The 21,009-nt window shown below is 37.6% G+C and overlaps 4 protein-coding genes across 8 annotated transcripts; 1 reads left to right on the forward strand and 3 right to left on the reverse strand.

The window, feature by feature from the left end:
• Nucleotides 1-1,025: 1,025 nt before the first annotated feature.
• On the reverse strand, nucleotides 1,026-5,273 carry LOC103869348 (U-box domain-containing protein 35). 5 transcript variants are annotated; one of them, XM_033292141.1, is made up of 14 exons: nucleotides 5,043-5,273; nucleotides 4,937-4,977; nucleotides 4,627-4,719; nucleotides 4,287-4,546; nucleotides 4,099-4,175; nucleotides 3,904-4,025; nucleotides 3,602-3,807; nucleotides 3,472-3,523; nucleotides 3,015-3,399; nucleotides 2,829-2,930; nucleotides 2,367-2,753; nucleotides 1,545-2,303; nucleotides 1,386-1,458; nucleotides 1,026-1,285 (listed from the first exon to the last, which is right to left on the reverse strand). In XM_033292141.1, exons 4-14 carry the CDS (start codon nucleotides 4,468-4,470, stop codon nucleotides 1,266-1,268), a joined length of 2,367 nt encoding a protein of 788 aa, XP_033148032.1. In that variant the 5' UTR covers nucleotides 4,471-4,546; nucleotides 4,627-4,719; nucleotides 4,937-4,977; nucleotides 5,043-5,273; the 3' UTR covers nucleotides 1,026-1,265. The 5 variants fall into 5 exon arrangements, with proteins under 5 accessions (XP_033148032.1, XP_033148031.1, XP_033148030.1 ...); XM_033292140.1 differs by having other exon boundaries at nucleotides 4,287-4,719; XM_033292139.1 differs by having other exon boundaries at nucleotides 4,627-4,977; nucleotides 5,043-5,250.
• A 143-nt stretch (nucleotides 5,274-5,416) lies between these two features.
• LOC103869349 (U-box domain-containing protein 12) lies at nucleotides 5,417-8,057 on the reverse strand. The gene is made up of 3 exons (XM_018659197.2): nucleotides 6,398-8,057; nucleotides 5,874-6,235; nucleotides 5,417-5,708 (listed from the first exon to the last, which is right to left on the reverse strand). The coding sequence occupies exon 1, from the start codon at nucleotides 7,821-7,823 to the stop codon at nucleotides 6,429-6,431; it is 1,395 nt and encodes a 464-aa protein (XP_018514713.1). The 5' UTR covers nucleotides 7,824-8,057; the 3' UTR covers nucleotides 5,417-5,708; nucleotides 5,874-6,235; nucleotides 6,398-6,428.
• Nucleotides 5,698-6,316, forward strand: LOC103869399 (heavy metal-associated isoprenylated plant protein 47). The gene is made up of 2 exons (XM_033292148.1): nucleotides 5,698-5,803; nucleotides 5,885-6,316. Exons 1-2 carry the CDS (start codon nucleotides 5,731-5,733, stop codon nucleotides 6,253-6,255), a joined length of 444 nt encoding a protein of 147 aa, XP_033148039.1. The 5' UTR covers nucleotides 5,698-5,730; the 3' UTR covers nucleotides 6,256-6,316.
• A 10,052-nt stretch (nucleotides 8,058-18,109) lies between the features above and the next one.
• LOC103869351 (geranylgeranyl pyrophosphate synthase 10, mitochondrial) lies at nucleotides 18,110-20,818 on the reverse strand. The gene has a single exon (XM_009147422.3). The coding sequence runs from the start codon at nucleotides 20,630-20,632 to the stop codon at nucleotides 19,580-19,582; it is 1,053 nt and encodes a 350-aa protein (XP_009145670.1). The 5' UTR covers nucleotides 20,633-20,818; the 3' UTR covers nucleotides 18,110-19,579.
• Nucleotides 20,819-21,009: the final 191 nt, after the last annotated feature.

The following is a 21,009-nucleotide window of genomic DNA, read 5'->3' on the forward strand; positions in this document are numbered from 1 at the left end:
TATTAGAGTTTTGAGTGTGTGGATGCAAAAAGTAACGCATGACGTTGTCACACCTAAGCGCACTGCATGATATATTAACTAACTGCCTTGAAATGTTAATTGGTTTTGTTTGTTAGCTTCTGAGTTTTTTCCTTTATTTATTATCATCTTTAGATGTCTTTTGACCACCAGCCTTTGATGTATCTATGCATGCATATTAATCAGTGATTAATATGAAGAGAAAACTAATTAATAATTATATATAACTTTCTCTTTTCCTTAATTGTTAGATATAAAGTAAAATAGCAGTTAATAGATTTTTTTTGTTAATGAATTTGATAATACTATTACTCACATTTAGAGTTATATAATTAGGCTTGTCACAAATATCTAATTTAACTAAAAGTATTAGTATTACTTTTCATAAATAATTAGACAATTCATTGAAACTAGTGAGCTGTTTAGACTATAAATACTCATCAATTTGCTCCATTCAGAAGTTAATTAAAATCACCAAATTATCAATTAGTAATTGTGCGGTCTAAATCTCGTCTTATTACATATCAAAAACAGAATTTACGTCTAGTGGAGGAATTAGCACCAACTTAATCAGTGTTTTCTTCTTAAAGAATATAAACAAGGTTGTATACACAAATATATTCATTAATAAGATTAGCTTAAGCAAAACTAAAGACACCAGAAATGGCTTCACTCCATCTTTCCTTCACCAAACAAGAATACCAATCCTCTTCAGTTTCGTCTGAAACAAAACAAAGTAAAAGTAGCATAGATTAGAAACTGTGAGATTTTAATTAGCAACAAACATGATAATGTTTTAGAAAAATGCTGAGTAATAATGCACCTAAGTTCTTCTCAATGTCTGATAAAGTACTTGAATGTGTATTAGAGCCATCTGAGGTTACGCTCATTTCATCCTGCATCAGAAGCATTTTTCATTTAACAATTGCGGATAAAACCAAACTGTTGAAACTGCTAAAAGCCTTTTTTGTAAGATTAAACTCATCGATATTTGCTCCATTCAGAAGTTAATTAGAATCACCAAATTATCAATTAGTAATTGTGCGGTCTAAATCTCATCTTATTACATATCAAAAACAGAATTTACGTCTAGTGGAGGAATTAGCACCAACTTAATCATTGTTTTCTTCTTTACAAATAAAAACAAGGATGTATACACAATATTATTATTCATTAATAAGGTTAGCTTAAGCAAACTAAAGACACCAGAAATGGCTTCACTCCATCTTTCCTAACAGACAAGAAAGCTAATCCTCTTCAGTTTCGTCTGAAACAAAACAAAGTAAAAGTAGCATAGATGAGAAACTGTTAGATTTGATGAGCAACACACATGATAATGTTTTAGAAAATGTTAAGTAATAATGCACCTAAGTTCTTCTCCATGTCTGATAGAGTACTTGAATGTGTATTCGATCCATCTGAGGTTACACTCATTTCATCCTGCACCAGAAGCATTTTACATTTTTACAATTGAGGATAAAACCAAACTGTTGAAACTGCTAAAAGCATTTTTTTGTAATACTCACAACTGTTGGCAAGGAGATTAAGCTATGCCTTGGTGATGGTCCTCTGCTATAATTGAACATAATCCACTCCATATTCGCATCAGCAAGAGCTCTCAACCTGTTAAGCTCAGGCAACACCTCTTTCCCAAGGTCTGGTCTGTCTTTCCTTCTCAGTTGTGCACACTTAAGCGCAACCTTTGCCAATGACAAAGCTTCTTCAACCGGCCAGTTAAGCACCGCTGGATCCAACATATCCTTGAACGTGCCTTTCTCTATCGCTTGCTCAACGGTGTAAGACAAACCCGTAGGTTTCTTCGCCGTGAGCAGCTCTAAAAGCAAGATACCGAAAGAGTAGACATCTGACTTCACACCAAGCATTCCGGTTTGTTGGTACTCCGGGTCAATGTAACAGAACGTCCCCGCGGTCGACGTGACGTGGCACTGCGTGACGTTTTCCGCAACCGCAGGGACTAGTCTGGCTAATCCGACATCACCTATTTTGCTTACGTAGTTCTGGTCGATCAAGATGTTCCCTGGCTTCAGATCACGGTGCACTATAGGCTCAGGTTTCGTCTGGTGAAGGAAGAGCAGACCGGTAGCAACTTCAGCTGCAATTCTGAACCTGAGCTCCCACGAGAGCGGTGGCGTGTTTCCGTTTCTGTAGAGCCTATCAGCTAAACTCCCTTTACCCATATACTCATAAACAAGCACACCATACTCTGGACATGCTCCAATGAGTAGCACCATATGCGGATGTCTTATGCAGCTAAGAACCTCCACCTGTAACAATGCTCAATCGTTAATCAAAGTCTGATATAATCTGACTCTTAGGTTTAAACTTACCTCTCTTTGAAACTGAGATCTTCCTTGAGCTGCATCTGGTCTCAAAACCTTAATAGCAACAGGGGTATGATCAAGGTGACCCTTGAAAACAGGACCGTATCCACCTTCTCCTATCTTATTAGCCTTATCGAATGAGTTTGTAGCTTCTTCAATCTCGCCAATGACATACCTCCGGTACCTTAAGTTTGAATCAGAGAAAGCATCTCCAGATTCTATGGCTCTTCTCTGTGTTTCCAGATCTGCTATCTTGTTTGCTGTTTCAGAAGCATCCATGGCAGCTTTGTTTGCTCTCTCTTTTTCAGCTATCAGCTTTGTTGATTTCTCTGATAACTGTCCTTCTTGCCCCCATCCTTCCTCTTCCATTTTCTGACGCTGAAGCTCCTTTGCCTTTAAAACCAAAATGTTAAAATCTCTTTCAGTTATAAGTCAACACTGCACAAGGTGTCATTTAATATAGTTTACCTCTTGCTTTGCTGCTAGTGCTTCTCTGCAAGCTGATCCATACAAGTCAATAGTGTGTTTCAGTTCCAGTTTCAGTCTCCGCATCTCAGCTTCCACGTCTTCCTGTACATTTCAAGGAAACATATATAATACTAACCATTCTCAAAACAATACTTTGCTGTCTATAACCAATCAAACTTGTCTTACCAAGTTTTGCGGTGAACAAGAACAAGAAGACCGGCCACTATCTTGTGAGACGAATGAGAAGTCATGTTGGATATTGATCCCTAGACGCATAGAGCCAACGCTTTGTCCAGACCCCGTAGACATTCTCGGAGTTAAACCAGAGTCAGGGAACTCGTAAATGAAGGAAGGGCTTCCTGTAGTGCTTGTACTCGGCCTTCCTGAGCTCACAAAAGATATGTCAGACCTTCCGTTAGTGCTTGTACTCGGCCTTTCTGAGCTTGTGATACTTCGCCGGCCTGAGCTAGTGATACTTGGCCTGCCTGATGAAACAAATGATATGTCGTTGTCGGAGTCTGTCAAATCATAGAATGAGTTTGCGTTGTTTGATGTCCTTGCCAAAGGAGACCTGTTGAAAAGAATGCTTAGTTTAATCCTCTCAAAAGTAGATTAAAGAGAAAAGATTGTCGTGGAACATTACTTTCCATAGTCTTCAATGGAGCTAGAAACCGAAGATCTCGCCGGAGTCCTATCTGTTTGTAGCAAAAGCAAAAGAACAACTTCAAGATTCATGTGGCTTAAGTCTCAAAAGAAGTAGTTAACAAAGTTACCTCTAAAGCTCATGGTGTTCCTGAACTTTTCGTAGTTAGTGAGAGCGGAATGATTCTCAATCTGAGCGATAAGGGGAGACTGATAAGGAGCATCTCGCCTGGCGTGGCGTACAGATGATATCTTCCCTTTGGAGATGACATAAACTGTACAGAAATCAGGTGCTGCTTTGGCTACATTGCTCGGCGTATCAGACATCTTGAATTTTCTTTTTAAGCATAGAAAACAAACATAAGAAGAAGAAGAAGAAGAAAAAGTGATGATTCTTTATCGATTAAAGGAAGATATTCATATCTATAAATACCTCATGAACCCATGCCTGGACGGTGCACCAAGAACCAGATTCTCAATCACACCAGAGGAAACATATTCCGCAAGGGACTTGACTATGCTGTCATCCTCAAGCGTGACGTCAAGGCATTGTATCTAGCAACACAGAGAGATATAAAATTAAGACCAATCAAAGCAAGGACAAGATATCTTATATCGCTGTTTGTACCTCTTTTCGACTGCAGTAGCAATGAAACGTGACGAAAAGGTTCTCCGCTTGCTTATGTTTCTCTGCAGTAACCTCAACTACAAATCCATTTGCACCAAAACAACATCAGTTTCTACAAGAATCTTAAAAACCCAGACAGCAACAATAACAAGATATGGGTTTGGTAATAAGAAGAGCGTTCCAGAGACCTGAATCAGATGAGGATCGATGGATAACATGGAGGAGGATGATGGTATCGCCTTTGGAGACGAGACGATCAGCAGCCCATTTGAGAGCATGTTGGCTTCCTTTATCTTTATCCACTGCTACAGCGACTAGTCCTGAATCCACATTCTTCTTCTTCTTCTTCACCTTTACCTTTTGAGACTTCATCGATTACAAACTCTTCCAAGAACCTTTGCCTCTGTCTTCTTCTTGGAGGGTTTCATTCTGAAAGACCTAAAGAAACCTGCGGTGTTTCCTAAATTAGGGTTTTTGAGAATTGTCTATATTAGGAAACTGAGATTCAGTGGTTGACTGAAGAACAACATTGGATCATTTCCACCGCTCGTTCTCTCTGTCTCGTCATCTTTGTGTCTCCGTGTCTCTCTCCGACAGCTTCGGGTCGTCGCGGATTCTCCGCTATAGTAATTAAATTTCAAATCCAGAATAGCATTAAACTTGTAATACTTTTTACAATTCTCAAGAAAAGTTTGGAACTTTATCATCCTCAGACAATGAATCCCGAACCCTATTTGATGTTATTACGCATGGATTCATGTATTAAACTATATATAGTATTGGAAAAGAAAAATCTTGGGATAACCAGATGGAAAGAAATGAGTAAACTTTATGAAACCTTCACGGTTTAGCTCAAAGGTTGGTCCATAGAATGATTAGCTGAAACAGAACATTTTTCACGTCAAAACCCGTATAACTACAAAAGAACTGAATCGTATACGTACCGTAAAGATGACTTGCCAAGCTACGGTTAGTAGCCCTGTACTCGACGATCAAAACCTTCTCTTCTCTACGGTAATAATAAACCGCAAGAGGCAACAGATTCGTGATGGCTCAAGCCTCCTTAACCGTATGACAGGTTTGTTTACATTTACCAAAAGATATAAGACTTTGAATAAATGTGAAACATACGTATTTATCAAACTAAACAAAAATGCAGAGTCATGTGAAGAAGATCACTGCTTCAAATATGAACATGTCAATCATGTCTAGAACTTAGAGAGATCTTAGGCTAAACCATTTTCCATTCTTTTGTTTCCGTTAAACAATTCTTCCTTGGTATATGATTACTTATGAGTTATCATCAAACACACAAGAAGAGGAAAGATCTTTCCTATCGACAAGTATTATATGATGCGTTTGACTACAAAATAAAACATTATATTGACTTTTTCTCTCTCTGTCTTCGTGCTCAGCACAAAACATGGCTTTCGAAACAAGTACATACCGTAAGCCCGATGATAGTTTTCTTCAATCTCCACTTTAGCTAAAACAGAGGTTCCTCGTCAGGGGAAAATGAAGGTCTGACTCTTGCCAACAGCCTTGTTGCATAATCCTCCGTTTTGTTTTTAGCTCTTAACCTATTTCTCCATTTTTGTTTCTGGGTTTTACTGGAGCATTTTGCAGAAGAAGATGCGTATCAAATTGTCAGTGAATTGTGACAGATGCAGGAGGAAAGCAATGGAAGTAGCAGTCAATGCAAAGGGTAAAATATTCAGGTTTAAACAAAGAGAACACAGTAAGTGGTTTCTAATGATAGGATGAAAACTGTGTACCTTGCTTGCAGGTGTAATCTCTGTAGCCATAGAAGGGGAATCCGAGGACGAGCTCGTAGTGGTCGGTGATGGAATTGACGCAGCTTGTTTGGTTGACACTTTGAGGAAGCAAGCTTGCTATGCCATATTAGAGACTCTAGAAGAAGTTAACCCGGATATTCTCACTCCTGATGATGATCAGGTGCAAGAAGAGGATGATGATACAGACGATTCCAAGAACATCGAGGCTGCTGATGATGATAACGGTACAGATCAAAAGGTTCCACCTCATTGCTGCTTAGCTGAATGCCCCACCATTTGCTATGAGCAGCCACAACATGAGATGTCTGAAGTAATAGTGTATGATTCTTATGGTCCAACCACTGGATGCACAATCATGTAAATGAAGATCAACTATGTATAATCCATATTCGTTCAAAGTCAATATCTTTTGGTACATGTGTGTATATACAAACATCTAAAGGAAACAAAAGTCACAAATTTTTTTTTAAAAAAACATTCTAGTCTTCTTTCAAGAAACATACATTAAAACAGGTTGAAACCTGGATCTGTTCATTAGGGAAGATATGGATCCCGGGCAAGATGTTCGATAGTAACCCTTCGCATTGACCTAACCAAATGTTCATGAGAGGCTCTGATTCTAGCAAGTCTGCTCTGCATACTCCGAATCACGGGATGGCTTAGAGCCTCATGCACTCTACCATAATGCTCTCGGTCTTCTGAGAAATTAATCAGCGCCTCGGCCGCATTATCCCTAAGCTCTTCCGACTCATCCCCCAACCATTCAATCAAAATCGGTATCATACCAGACTCAGAAAAGACCTCACGGTCGTTCTCGTTGTAACACAGCTGAGAAATAGCTCCAGAGATCCTCTCCCTAAACTCAAGAGACCCATCTCTCACAAGCCCCACCAGCAAAGGAATCGCACCAGAGTCTCTAATAATAGACACAGAATGCCTATAACCCGCGAGATCCCACAACACATCAGAAGCAGCAAACTTGGATTCGTTATCTCCTTCTCTCAAGATCCTCACAAGCTGCTCCGCTATCAAAACAGCATTACCCTCAGCCACAGCTAGTATACAGAACACATCCTCCGCAATATCTTTCCCCATCGGATCTCCTCCGGAAAGAAGCTCCACATACAAAGGAATCGAACCAGCTTCAGTCACAGGCCTTATATACTCGGTCTGAGCCGCTATGATCCCCAAGGTATTACCAGCTAAAAGCTTTCCCTTCTCATCTCCATCTCGAAACAAATCCACAAGAGCTGGAACCACTCCTGCTTCAACCAGCAACCCCCTACACCTTCTAGTAACACCAACCAACCCAATAGCGTGACAGGCTCTCTCTCTCGACGCAAAGTTCCCAACTTTAACCGCTTCAACAAGAAACTTCAACCCACCGTTGTGAACAAGAACGCGTCTGCTCTCTCGTATCGTCGTCAAGGCAGTAAGGATCTCTAACAGGCACCATCTACTCGAATCATCTTCCCACGTGTTCAGCTCACGTGTCACGATCTCCACACCGCCTAACCTAGCTAACCCGACCCGAATCGAAGATCCGAAAGTAACTAAACTCCACAAACACTTCACCCAGATCCTTCGTAACGCAATACCGTTGTCATTCGCCTGCTCGAGTAAGAGCCCTAACAAGCTAGCGATCACGCCGCACCTCCCCATCGTCGCCGCGAACTCGCCGCCGAGGCAGGCGATGCGTTTCAAGCAATGCGCGGCGGCGGCTTGGACGGAGCGATTGGGGTCGTCGGAGACGCGGAGAAGACCGGCGAGGATCGGGATTGCGCGGGTTAGGATACTCTCCGGTGATTGATTAGCTAAAGCTGATAGCTTTATAACGGATCTTACGCGAATCGGGGCGGGAGAGGATGAGATCGCTCGTTCGAAGCGGTTAAACTCGGTTTCCCAATCTGGGTTTTGAAAACTTTCCATTTCTGAAGAAACCAGAAGGACGAAAAGGCTTGAGAAGAAGATGAAGATGGAGGAGATTCACTCGCGTCTACGCCTAAAAGTAACTAACGGAATGAAAGATAGAATGAATTGCATAATGCTTATAGCAGAATAACTAATTCAACATGAATGGTATAAAACTTGAAGAATGAAAAATACCATCATTTTTTCCCTAAATTGTGTTCATTTGCATAATCAGCTGTTATCATTTTTGTTGCCTTAATCATTAGAAATTAGAACTCCGGTTTTTTAAGAACATTCACCAAATTATTCTCTATCGGTACAAAGCAATTTTAACTTGTCTAATACTTGTTCCATGATTGACAAAATTGTTTTGTACAAAAAAAACTTGTTTTGTACAAAATTGTGTTTATACTTATATGTTTCGCCCACCAATAGAACCCGGTAAAAGTGTCAATTTCAACCCCAACAATTTCAGTCGTGCCAAATACGACCCGAACAATTGATCAGTGCCAAATACGACATCAACTCAATTATAATTCAAAAAACGACGTATTTGGCACTGATCAATTGTTCGGATCGTATTTGACACGACTGAAATTGTTGGGGTCGAAATTGACACTTTACCCAATAAAACCCACCACTACAACTTTTGAACGATTTGATGGGGGAAAATGTCATTTCAACCTCAACAATTTACGGTGTAAGTATAAATTCACATTTACTCTTTTTCGAATATGAAAAGATACGATAGAAATCGTTCAGGTCGAAAATAGTCATTTTCCCGATTTGATGTAATAAGATATATCCCTCCAAACAAAAAGCAAAAGTTCATCAACTGTTCAGGACTCTGAAAATACGATGAAGGTTGATGATATGATACTTCTTCTGAGAGATCTGATATACTCTAGTTCGCAGCAACAAGTCAAGGCAAATATTTGATGAAAGATATTGTTGCTAAGTGCTAACACACAGATCAATAAATCTCTGAAAATACGACTTGAATCAATCACTTCTTAAGACATAAGAGCAGTCACCCAGCCATTTAAAACTTACCAATTCAAATGTTACCCATCCAAACTCAATTCAAGTTACGTACAAAGAAAATACAAAGAAAAGGAATTGCATACTGAATTTTATCTAAAATATCAACTAGATCCGATCCCATCTTTAACACGTTAATAATCAATATTTGATACTAATCTTGCCACTTCGTCAACAATTTGTATTTGAATAATTTTTTTTTGTATGAATGTTAAATTTATTCAATCCAAAAACCATTTTACATCATAGTGTGTCTTTATTTGAATTTTTCAAAATAATAAAGAATTAAAAAATCATATGAACCTTCCACACTCGAGCTCTTGTGCTGAACCAGAAACGTAGGTCTTTTTCATAGCGAAAGTCTCCCAATAGCCTGATAGAACTCAAATACTCAACCTATTTTGGAGTACTGTTTTTTCAATAGTGCTAATGAGAGTTCCTTGTGTAGAGTGTGGCTCGCCGTGTCTTCTGCAATTTCGTTTCCTCCATAAACTATGATTAGTGAGTTGAAACAGGTATCTGATGACGAAAAATGTGACCTTGTCAACTGTGGTATCACTGATCAGTAAGACTAGAGTATCCCAGTCTACTGTAAACTTGTCTTTCAGCACTTCTTTAGCTATGTTTGTCCAGACTGTCGCCGTAAAAAACATGTATTGTTTGAAAACACAGATAACAGATTAAATATTTGATTTTATTTACACACTTAGCCATTGCATTTCTTTCTTATTTACAATGAATTGTTATTTCTTTTTGCTGAAAATAAAAACACAAACTGTAATATATAGTATATATTAATATGCTACAATACAATTTTTAAGAAAACCAAATATCATACAATTAATAATAATTCATAACAACTTACTGCAAAAAATTAAATCATTTTGAAATAAATAAACAAAAAAAATCAATAGGCTAATATATGAATATTACAATTACATCATTTTGCATTAAGTTATACAAGTATAAATATAATATTAAGGACATATAAAAAATTATTATCAAACATCTATATTATAATATAATATATTCTACTCTAAATATATTTTACAAAACATAAAAATATAAATGAACATTTTATAAAATCAATGGTTTATAAATTTACATTGAACGCCAGTTAAATCCAACATCTGCGCAAGGACGTGTATCAAGATCTAGTTTAATTTATATTTTCAGTTAGCGTGACAGATATGCCAATAAATACTTATCACATTCATTAGGGTAGCTAATAGTTATGATTATAAAAAATTTCTGGATCTTGATCGTCTTTTTCATTTTGTATTTTTTTTCATTAAAAAAGACTTTTAAGTTCACTTGTAAACAATCTACATTCTAAAATTCGTCATGCTCTCTAAAGTAACATTAGTGTAGCTACATAATCACGATATATCCTAGAGTTTAATATAGTCTAGATTCTATTCTGGACTAAGTGGTGATGCGTTCGATAGATGCTACGGTAGCATTGCTACCACATTATTCACTTTAATTTCATCGTCTTTTTTAGAAATAAACCTAGTAGATAACCATGTCAAAACAAATCATGAATCTCGTCACGAATTTCTATTTTCTATTTTCTTGTATCATGAATCTTGTCGACCGCATTCATCAGCTTTTTAATAAAAACCATTATTGTAAAAAAATTAAAAGAATAATAAGGTTTTTTTTTTTATTACACACAGTTTTTCCAAATACTTCCTAGACCCAAAAAACTTGAATAAGTTGCTAATACAGAGGAACGTGAACAACAAGTAAAGGCTACGTTCAATATAACAATGAGAACTGGTTAGGGGTTTCATTCGCTCTACGAGCCTGTTATCGGGGAGAAACTATTACTTATGCCCTCCGATCTATTGTCACGCATGAAGATAACGAAGTACTGATTGCGGTTCCGTCGGCGGTGGAGATCAAAGAAGCAATCCAGGACATTAATGGCGAGAAAGCGCCAGGCCCGGATGGGTTCTCCACGAGTTTTTACCACACTCACTGGAATGAGATTGGACCAGACTTGGTACAAGAAATCCAGGGAGCTTTCAGAGCAGGCACTCTACCTCCCGGAGTCAATGACACTCATATCCGCCTGATCCCGAAAATTAAAAACCCACAGCGAGTGTCTGATTATCGTCCTATTGCTTTATGCAATGTGTACCACAAAGTCTACTCCAAGATCCTTCAGAAACGACTGCAACCTCTATTGGGCAAAATCATTTCGGAAAATCAATCGGCCTTTATCTCAGGAAGATTGATAGGGGATAATGTACTCATCACCCCTGAGGTAGTCTACACTTTGAAGACGTCCCGAGCAGAGAAAAGAGAGGCAATGGCAGTGAAGACGGACATGAGTAAAGCATACGATCGGCTTGAATGGGACTTCATAGCTGCAGTGCTAGAGAGACTCGGATGTCACCAACATAGGATTGGTTTAATCATGCAGTGTATCTCGTCAGTTACATATTCCTTCCTCATCAACGGTTCGCCTAGAGGAAAGGTTATACCGAGCAGAGGAATTCGCCAAGGCGATCCCCTCTCACCCTACATATTCATACTATGTAGTGAAGTGCTCTCGGGTCTTTGTAGCAAAGCACAAGGAGAAGGACATATCCAAGGCATTAGGGTTTCTCGGGGGAGTCCCCAGATTAACCATCTCCTATTTGCGGATGATATTATGTTCTTCCTGAAAGCGGATAGAGAGTCGACTATAGCACTCAAAGAAATTATGCACCGATATGGGACAGCGTCTGGTCAATCAATTAACTTTGAAAAGTCATCTGTTACCTTTTCACGCAGAGCCCCGACTGATCTGAAAAAGATGGTCCATACAGAGCTTCAAATCCACAAAGAAGGCGGTGTTGGAAAGTATCTCGGGCTTCCAGAACTTTTCGGGAGAAAGAAGAAAGACATGTTCTCGTCAGTAGTGGATCGAATCGTTCAGAAAGCTAGCAGTTGGTGTAACCGGTACCTATCCGCAGCGGGTACGATGGTAATGCTTCAGAGTGTTCTATCCCCTATACCATCCTACTCCATGACATGTTTCAAATTGCCTGTCTCCTTTTGCAATCGTATCTAATCGGCGTTAACGCGCTTTTGGTGGGAGGACAAGACGGGGAAGAGAAAGATGGCATGGTTAGCTTGGGATAAAATGACTCTGTCTAAGAGTAATGATGGGCTGGGCATACGGGATGTACAAGCATTCAATGACGCCTTCTTGGCTAAAATTAGCTGGAGGCTAAAAGAAAACCCTGACTGTCTCCTGGGCAGGATCTTATTGACTAAGTACTGTCCAGAGGAAAATCTTCTAACTTGTACTGCCCCGTCAGCGGCTTCCCATGGGTGGCAGAGCATTCTGGTGGGTAGAGATCTCCTAGTGAAAAACCTGGGCTGGATAGTAGGCGATGGAGCGTCGATCAAGATATGGGATGATGCCTGGCTGAGTTTAGAAGCCCTGTGTAGGCCTATGGGACCTGCAACTAGGGAAACAGCTTCATTGTGCGTAAAAGACCTGATTCAAGCAGGGAATGGCGAATGGAACAGAGAATTGTTTCAAACAGTTCTACCCTTTGAGGAGGAAAGAGTTATGAGTATCACTCCCAGCACGAAAGGAGCCTCAGACGCTCTTAAATGGCTAGGAACTAAAACAGGAGAGTACACTGTCAAAACAGGATACTATACGGCCATGGCCGAGGTAACTGAAGAAATTCTGGAGGGAGAGGCTACCACTGAGTTTGACTGGAGAAAAACAGTGTGGAACCTCAAAATTGCTCCAAAGGTTAAGATGTTTACCTGGAAGAGTCTGAAGGGTATTCTCCCGGCTGGAGAAGTATTACTAGGCCGCCATATAAATGTCAATCCGGCCTGTAAGAGGTGCGGGAACTTGGAATCTATCAATCATCTTATTTTCCATTGTCCGTTTGCTCGCGAAGTGTGGAAATTTGCTCCACTGGATGGAAGCTTTGGAATTAGCGGATTGACAGATTTGAGAGCTGACTGGAATGACTTGCATAGGCTTGGTTGCCTTCCCCCGACAGGACTAACGCCCCCACCTCTTGTGCCATGGATTCTTTGGGCTCTGTGGAAAGCTCGCTACAGATTTGTCTTTGAGAATTTTACTGGGAGTCCGGCAGACGTTTTATCGCAAGCTATAGTGTTAGCAAGAGAATGGTCCGCAGCGCAGGACAAAAAAGAAACAGTCAGGTAAAGAATTCCCCAACCCCTCCCTCATGTAGCTGAAACGGTCACAAGGTCTGATGCTGCGTGGTCGGCGGTAACCAAGAATGTGGGGCTTGGCTGGGTTGTGGTGATTCGAGAACAGAAGACTCTGTTTAAGCTAGGAATCTCCTTCACCCCCTCAGCTCTCGTTGCTGAAGCCCTAGCCATGAAAGAAGCGATGATGACGTGTTGTAGGCTGGGAGTAAAGGACGTGAGATTTGATTCAGACTCAAGATTGTTGATTAATGCCATCAACGGCAAAGACCCTCTGTTGGAGATCTACGGAGTGGTGGAGGATATTCACATTCTGTCTAACGCTTTTGATGTTGTTAGCTTTGCTTGGTTGTCGCGAGAGAGAAATGGTGAGGCTGATTTGCTTGCCAAGAATGCTTTAAGTTTGTATGAACAAGGGGTGGTTGTGGCTACCTTAATGCCCCCACCAAACTAAATTATGAATGAATGTGTTTTGTGACAAAAAAAAAGAATAAATTCTTCATGATATCTTTTAAAAAACAAAAGAAAATTTTGGAAATTCATTTTTATATCCTACCAGATCTAAAATCCACTAAACTAATTAAAATTTCTAACCATTTACGCTCCCATTTCTCTTAGGTCATAAGATATCTTAACTGAATGAATTTATATTATTAAAACTGAAGTACATTTTGGTACTGTTTGAAAACTTAGATAATAGATTAAATGAAAGTTGTTTGGAAACAAAGATAGCAGATTAGATATTTTTTTATTTACATATTTAATTAATGTATTTCTTTCTCATTTACAGGTTCTGTCGTTTGGAAACTTGGATAGCAGATTAAATGAGAATTGTTTGGAAACACGGATAACAAATTAAATATTTTTTTTTATTTACACATTTAGCCATTGCATTTCTTTCTTATTTACAATGAATTGTTATTTCTTTTTGCTGAAAATAAAAGCACAAACTGTAATATATAGTATACTAGGGTCGGCCCGGGCTACGCCCGGGTTTTTGTTTAAATTTTAGCTTTATTATATATTTTGTATATTTATTTTGATATATATAAATATTATAATCTATTATAAAATATAAGTAGCTATAAAATTATAATTTTTAAAACATATTTGTTTTTAATCATATGAATCTCAAATTTTTAGTATCCAAATTTTTGATATTTTTTTTTGGAAATTATATTTAAGGTGATGAGCAAAATAAACCAAAATTGATTAAATTTTAATTATGTGTTTGATTGGTTGCATTGTAGAAATGCTTCAATTCACTTGACTTTTTTTAATAAATGTTGTTTTCACATTAGTTTCTGAATAATTTGATTGATCATGCCCTTTAAATTTACAACCCTATATATATATCAGCGGTTTAAAAATTGTAATATTTTATATATTAAAAAAATTGTAACTATGTCACTAAAAACTACAAACTAAATTATTACAACAAAATTTCTGCACTTACAACCAACTAATAAGACCCATGATCTAAATATTTTTTTTATCTTACATATATAATTTTTATGTAAAACTTTGTTAAATGTACAACCAATCATAAATAGTTGAACAATGGTGTTTCTGCAATGTATTATGTTAACATATCTTTTGATGTATTAATTAATTTTGTGTTGTGTATATTTTGTAGTTGTTAGCCTCTAAATAATTGATGTTCTTTTATCTTTTGAATGATATATTAATGGGATGTGAGTTTGAACTTAATTGGTGTGATTTGGGTGTACTATCATACAATGGGTTCACAACTTTACTTGTTTACAATAGTGAATATTTTTATGCTAATATTTTCTCAAGTTTTTTTAGATAGTTAGTTTTTATTTGTTTGTGTCTAAGTGCTCATTTTATTTTAGTTTAAAATGTTGGCCTATTGAACTTATAAGGTGAGAATTTTGTAATTTGTTTGACAAAAGACAAACAGTTTGAAACAAACAATTAATCCAGTTTTAATAAAAAAAGGAAGTTTAGGGTTAAACTCCAAAGAGATTAAAATTCTGGGAAATTCTTAATTCACTTTTGAGAAATATAAATTTTCAATTGGCTTTATTTAATTCTGAATTTGTAAATATTGAGTTAGTCACTAAATTTATATAAATGATTAATTTTTTTTTTGTGTTCGTACTATTGGCCAAGTCTACTGAAAACAGTTAAAGATAGAAACTGAAATCATACGTGCAGTCGAGAGAGAGTGTGGGGAACAAAATTATTTGGTTTGAAATGAAAACAAACGGTTTTATAGAAATTGCACAGCTCGTCTCTTTCTTCATTCTCTCTTCATTGCTGATCCTTACGGCTCCAGTTCCCAACCTTTTAGTAGTCGTAGCTTCTGTTGTCATTATTCTTTCCTGTTTTGAAACTGTTGTCCTTTCTCTTACTATCCAAGATCATGTTTGCATGAAAATGCTGGTCATAATCCCATGATTTCTCCAGTGTCAACTTCAGTCTTCAGCACCCCAATTAACATCATCAACTTAGACATCAAGACCAGAAATATGTACACATGAAGTTCCATTTATCTCTGCCCAATACACGATTTAGCGTTCTTGAATGCGTTTTCTCACACACTGGACCACTCAAACGTATAGAAGCACATACCACTCTTGTTCTACAACTTTGGACAATGGTACTGAACACATAAATAATTTTCCCAAGCATGAACAAACTGTTTGCAGCATAAGAATATCAGTGAGAAAAAAAAACTTTGTTTTCAGGCAAGATTCAACTCTGTCCAAAAAAAATTGATTGTTTTCTTTTTTAACTAACCTGACCAAATGATAATATGGTAAGATAAGATGATTGTACCACACCTTACGGTAAACTGGGCCAGTTGGAGCATTAGCAGCAGAAACAACAGTAACAGGAGGAAAGGGCTACATTGAATATAGAACTACAGATTTACTCAAATGTTAATACTTTTACAATTCAGAAACTTGAATAAAGCAGTCAAACGTTGAGGTTTCTTACACCATGAGCTCCAAGTAACGGAAAAGCTGTTGGCTTTGTCAAAGTTGTAACAGGCTGATTGACTGATAAAAGTGCCAGAGGCCCATTCGGAACTGCGCAATGTGTGGTCTGTGAATAACTGGGTTTGGCCTAGGATTTTTGCACAGCTGGTGCTGCCAGTTAAGACTGCAAGAGAACATGTGCACAATGAATCAAGAAACATGTTCTATCATCGTGAGGAAAAAGAAACACACCTTTGATTAATGAGAGTCCGCAGTCTTGAAGATCTTAATGTAGGGAACTACGTCAATTTGTTACGAAAAGGAGGATTTACTTCTGCTAGCATTACGGTCCGGGCTGTTTTAGTGTCTCCATATTTGGAAAGCTGATCATTTTCCCTGCATTTGATAGATAATTAAGTTCTTGAATACCGGTTAAGAACATATTCCACATATCTACTCATCAACGACATAAACTCATTAAATACCAACAACAAAGAAACACTATTGCTACTGAGCTTACAAAAATGTTTAATAGAAAAACAAACAGAGTGTACTCACCTCACTCGCTGCACATTCACTCGCTAACCATAATCTTGGCGCTGGTGGAGGTCCAAGAGGAGGAGCCGCTACTGAAAGATTCAGTGAATGAATCCACAACATTCTGGCTAATCTCCGTCGCAAGCCTTACATGAGAGCTTTCCACCTTTTATGGTTTTAGTTCCTATGTTGCTTCGGTTCCTCTTTTGTTGCTCCACCTGTCCTTCCAGTTATCCGAGATAATCTTAATGTCACCGCCGCAGACATTGGAATCGCCTCCATCTTTGGCTCGGTCTTTGCTTGTCTTGCCATAAGGACATCCTGCAATCTATTTAGGCCGCATCTTGCCTCTGCCGCATTAACATCTCCACTGCTCCCGCAGTCCAGTTCACCTCCGAGATAACATAACCACTCTAGAAACAGAGATGATTAAAAGGATTAGGATTTGCGCGGATGATGTTTTAGGGGGTAAAGATTGACCTTTTTATAGCTGGAGATCCACAGCTTGTAGAGAGAGGAGATGCATTTAATGATAAATCGTGCGTGGAGTGGGTCAACGGATTTAAGAAAGTTGTTAATGGCTATAAATCAATGTATCACATAACGTCTCGGAGGAGAAGAACATGAGGCGAAACGACACGAACAGAGCTAGCCCGACCCAGAGTTTCTTCACGAAGATTCATATCACACAACCTTCCATAAACTCCACCGTGTCACTGCGCCGCCGCCGTAGAACGGAGAGAGGATCAGAACTCCATGGCTTCACGTCTTTAGAATTAGGGCTACAGACAAAATCCATTTGTCAGGCCGTATACACAATTTTCACGCGAAGCCCACATCTAAGCCCGTCACAATTTCGGATTAAATGAATTGATGCGTTTTGGTCGACGGTGACACGTGTCATGCTCAAAACTTTTGATTTTCTGACCTGGATCCTAGGTGGCATCGTAGGAGAGAAGCAAACATTACTTTATATAATTAGATATTAATCTGCTACAATACAATTTTTAAGAAAACCAAATATCATACAATTAATAATAATTCATAAAAACCTACTGCAAAAAATTAAATCATTTTGAAATAAATAAACAAAAAAAATCAGTAGGTTAATATATGAATATTACAATTACATCAAATTGCATCAAGTTATAAAATTATAAATATAATATTACGTACGGATAAAAATTATTATCAAACATCTATATTATAATATAATATATTCTACTCTAAATATATTTTACAAAACATAAAAATATAAATGGACATTTTATAAAATCAATAGTTTATAAATTTACATTGAACGTCAATTAAATCCAACATATGCACGGGGACGTGGGTCAAGATCTAGTTTAATTTATACTAGATCTTGACCCGCGCCCCAGCGCGGGTGTTAGATTTAACTTGCGTTCAATATAAATTTATAAACCATTGATTTTATAAAATGTCAATTTATATTTTTATGTTTTGTATCTGTACGTAATATTATATTTATAATTTTATAACTTGATGCAATTTGATGTAATTATAATATTCATATATTAACCTATTGATTTTTTTTGTTTATTATTTAAAAATGATTTAATTTTTACAGTAGGTTTTTATGAATTATTATTAATTTTATGATATTTGGTTTTCTTGAAAATTATATTGTAGCAGATTAATATATACTGTATATTATAGTTTGTGTTTTTATTTCAACAAAAAAAAATAACAATTCATTGTAATTAATTAATTATTTTTTTGATTTTAAGTGAAGTGGCAGATTTGTATATAAGAAAGAAATGCAATGGCTAAATGTGTAAATAAAAAAAAATATTGAATCTGCTATATGTGTTTCCAAACAATTCTTATTTAATTTGCTATCCAAGTTTCCAAACGACAGAATCTGTAAATAAGAAAGAAATACAGTGACTAAATATGTAAATAAAAAAAAATTAATCTGCTATCATTGTTTCCAAACAACTTTCATTTAATCTACTATCTAAGTTTCCAAACAGTACCAAAAGGTACTTCAGTTTTAATAATATAGATTTGCAGTTAGCGTCTCAGTGACAGATATGCCAATAAATACTTATCACATTCATTAGGGTAGCTAATAGTTATGATTATAAAAAAATTCTGGATCTTGATCGTCTTTTTCATTTTGTATTTTTTTTCATTAAAAAAGACTTTTAAGTTCACTTGTAAACAATCTACATTCTAAAATTCGTCATGCTCTCTAAAGTAACATTAGTGTAGCTACATAATCACGATATATCCTAGAGTTTAATATAGTCTAGATTCTATTCTGGACTAAGTGGTGATGCGTTCGATAGATGCTACGGTAGCATTGCTACCACATTATTCACTTTAATTTCATCGTCTTTTTTTAGAAATAAACCTAGTAGATAACCATGTCAAAACAAATCATGAATCTCGTCACGAATTTCTATTTTCTATTTTCTTGTATCATGAATCTTGTCGACCGCATTCATCAGCTTTTTAATAAAAACCATTATTGTAAAAAAATTAAAAGAATAATAAGGTTTTTTTTTTTGATTACACACAGTTTTTCCAAAGACTTCCTAGACCCAAAAAACTTGAATAAAACTTTGTTAATACAAGAGAACGTGAACAACAAGTAAAGGCTACGTTCAATATAACAATGAGAACTGGTTAGGGGTTTTATTCGCTCTATGAGCCTCTACCCTTCGCAAAATTTATATATACACAGCAGAACTGGTTACTGGTTACTGGTTACGGTTTCATTCGCTCTACCCTTCCTATAATGTCGGTCGAAAAGCATATCTTTTATTACGATTGTTCAAGTAAATCTTTGAATGAGACAAACCCGCTTTAATATAAATCACATCCAAGTTTTGACTATAAAATTAACTATTCGTAAATGTAAACCTAGAATTTAATATAATAATTAATTATCTAGATACGTTTACACTGTTTGGATTTATAATAAAACTAATTATCTTGCGATCGAAGATATAGTTCTATTCCATTTTTAAGTTTGCATTTAACGAACATATATATCAATAATTTTCTAAAACATATATCAAGTTAGTTTTGTCGGTTGACAATGTAATCAGCGAGAGACAACAAAGGCGCCACCTTGTGTGAATCAAATCCTTGAAGATGCTCTCTCGCTTCTACGTTCAACTTCTCCGCATACTCCTTCGACTTCTCCACTCCCATGAACCTCGGATACGTTAGCTTTCCGGCCATCAAATCTTTACCGGCCGTCTTCCCCAACTCCTCCGACGACTTTGTCACGTCAAGAACATCATCCACAACTTGAAACATAAGCCCAATGCATCTTGCATACATCCTAAGCCTTTCAATCTCTTCATCAGACCCACCTCCCACTATAGCCCCCGCCACCGCAGAAGCTTCAAGCAACGCCGCCGTTTTGTGAATATGTATAAACTCAAGATGTTCCAACCCCACTCCGCTCATTCCTTCTCCGGCCAGATCAGCCGCTTGACCCGCAACGAGCCCTTCCGTTCCCAACGCTTTTGTCATCTCCAGAATGGCCCGGAGAACCCTCTCTGGAGGAACGCCCAAAGAGGTAGACGCGGCCATCTTCTTGACAGCCAAAGCTATGAGTGCATCAGCGGTCAAGACGGATATATCTTCACCATATACTTTATGGTTGGTTGGTTTTCCACGACGAAGGTTGTCGTCATCCATACAAGGGAGGTCGTCTTGGATGAGAGATGACGTGTGAAGCATCTCAACAGCACATGCAGTGGGCATTGCGGTGGACTCTTGGCCGCCTACGAGCTCGCACGCAGCTAAGCAAAGCATTGGCCTTACACGTTTTCCACCCGAGAGAAGCGTATACCTCATGGATTCACGGATTTTGAGTGCTGGCTCGCGGAGAGGAACAGCCTCGTCTAGTGCTTTGTTGACAGACTTGGCCTTATTGACCATATACAACATGAAGTCGAAGTTATAGCTTGTTACTGAAGCAAAACTGCGGATGTTAAGGTGGCGGGTCAGTCTGAAGACAGACGCAACTTCAGTGTAACGCGGCCTGAATCTCCAAAACAAGAAGTGGAGAGAGAGAAAGATGCAAATGAGAGTGTAAACAAGAGTTTCTCTGTTTTCCATTTTCGGCTTTAGTTATTTGATCCTTTAGATTTGGACTTATAATGCCATATTTATAGTGGAGATGTGGAACGATTTAGGGTTAATTAATATATCAACCACTAGTATTGAGTTCTTCAAAAATATAGTGACGTAACAAACGAACCAGCACATATACTTGTTGCAATTTGTAACATGGATTCATAGATTTCAGCGTCGAGAGAAAACTGGGTTAATTCCATCTAAAACATTTTTATATTAACCCAAAGTAACATAGTTATCATTAATTAGTACCATGTGGTTGATTGAAGTTGAGAAGTAGTCAAAACAAATAAATGTTTACGGTTTGCATTTACTACCATGTGATATGTGATGCTTACATCTATAAATTATGCGAAGAA

Source organism: Brassica rapa, chromosome A05 (genome assembly GCF_000309985.2).
Source record: "Brassica rapa cultivar Chiifu-401-42 chromosome A05, CAAS_Brap_v3.01, whole genome shotgun sequence".
In the NCBI taxonomy this organism is placed as follows: Eukaryota; Viridiplantae; Streptophyta; class Magnoliopsida; order Brassicales; family Brassicaceae; genus Brassica; species Brassica rapa.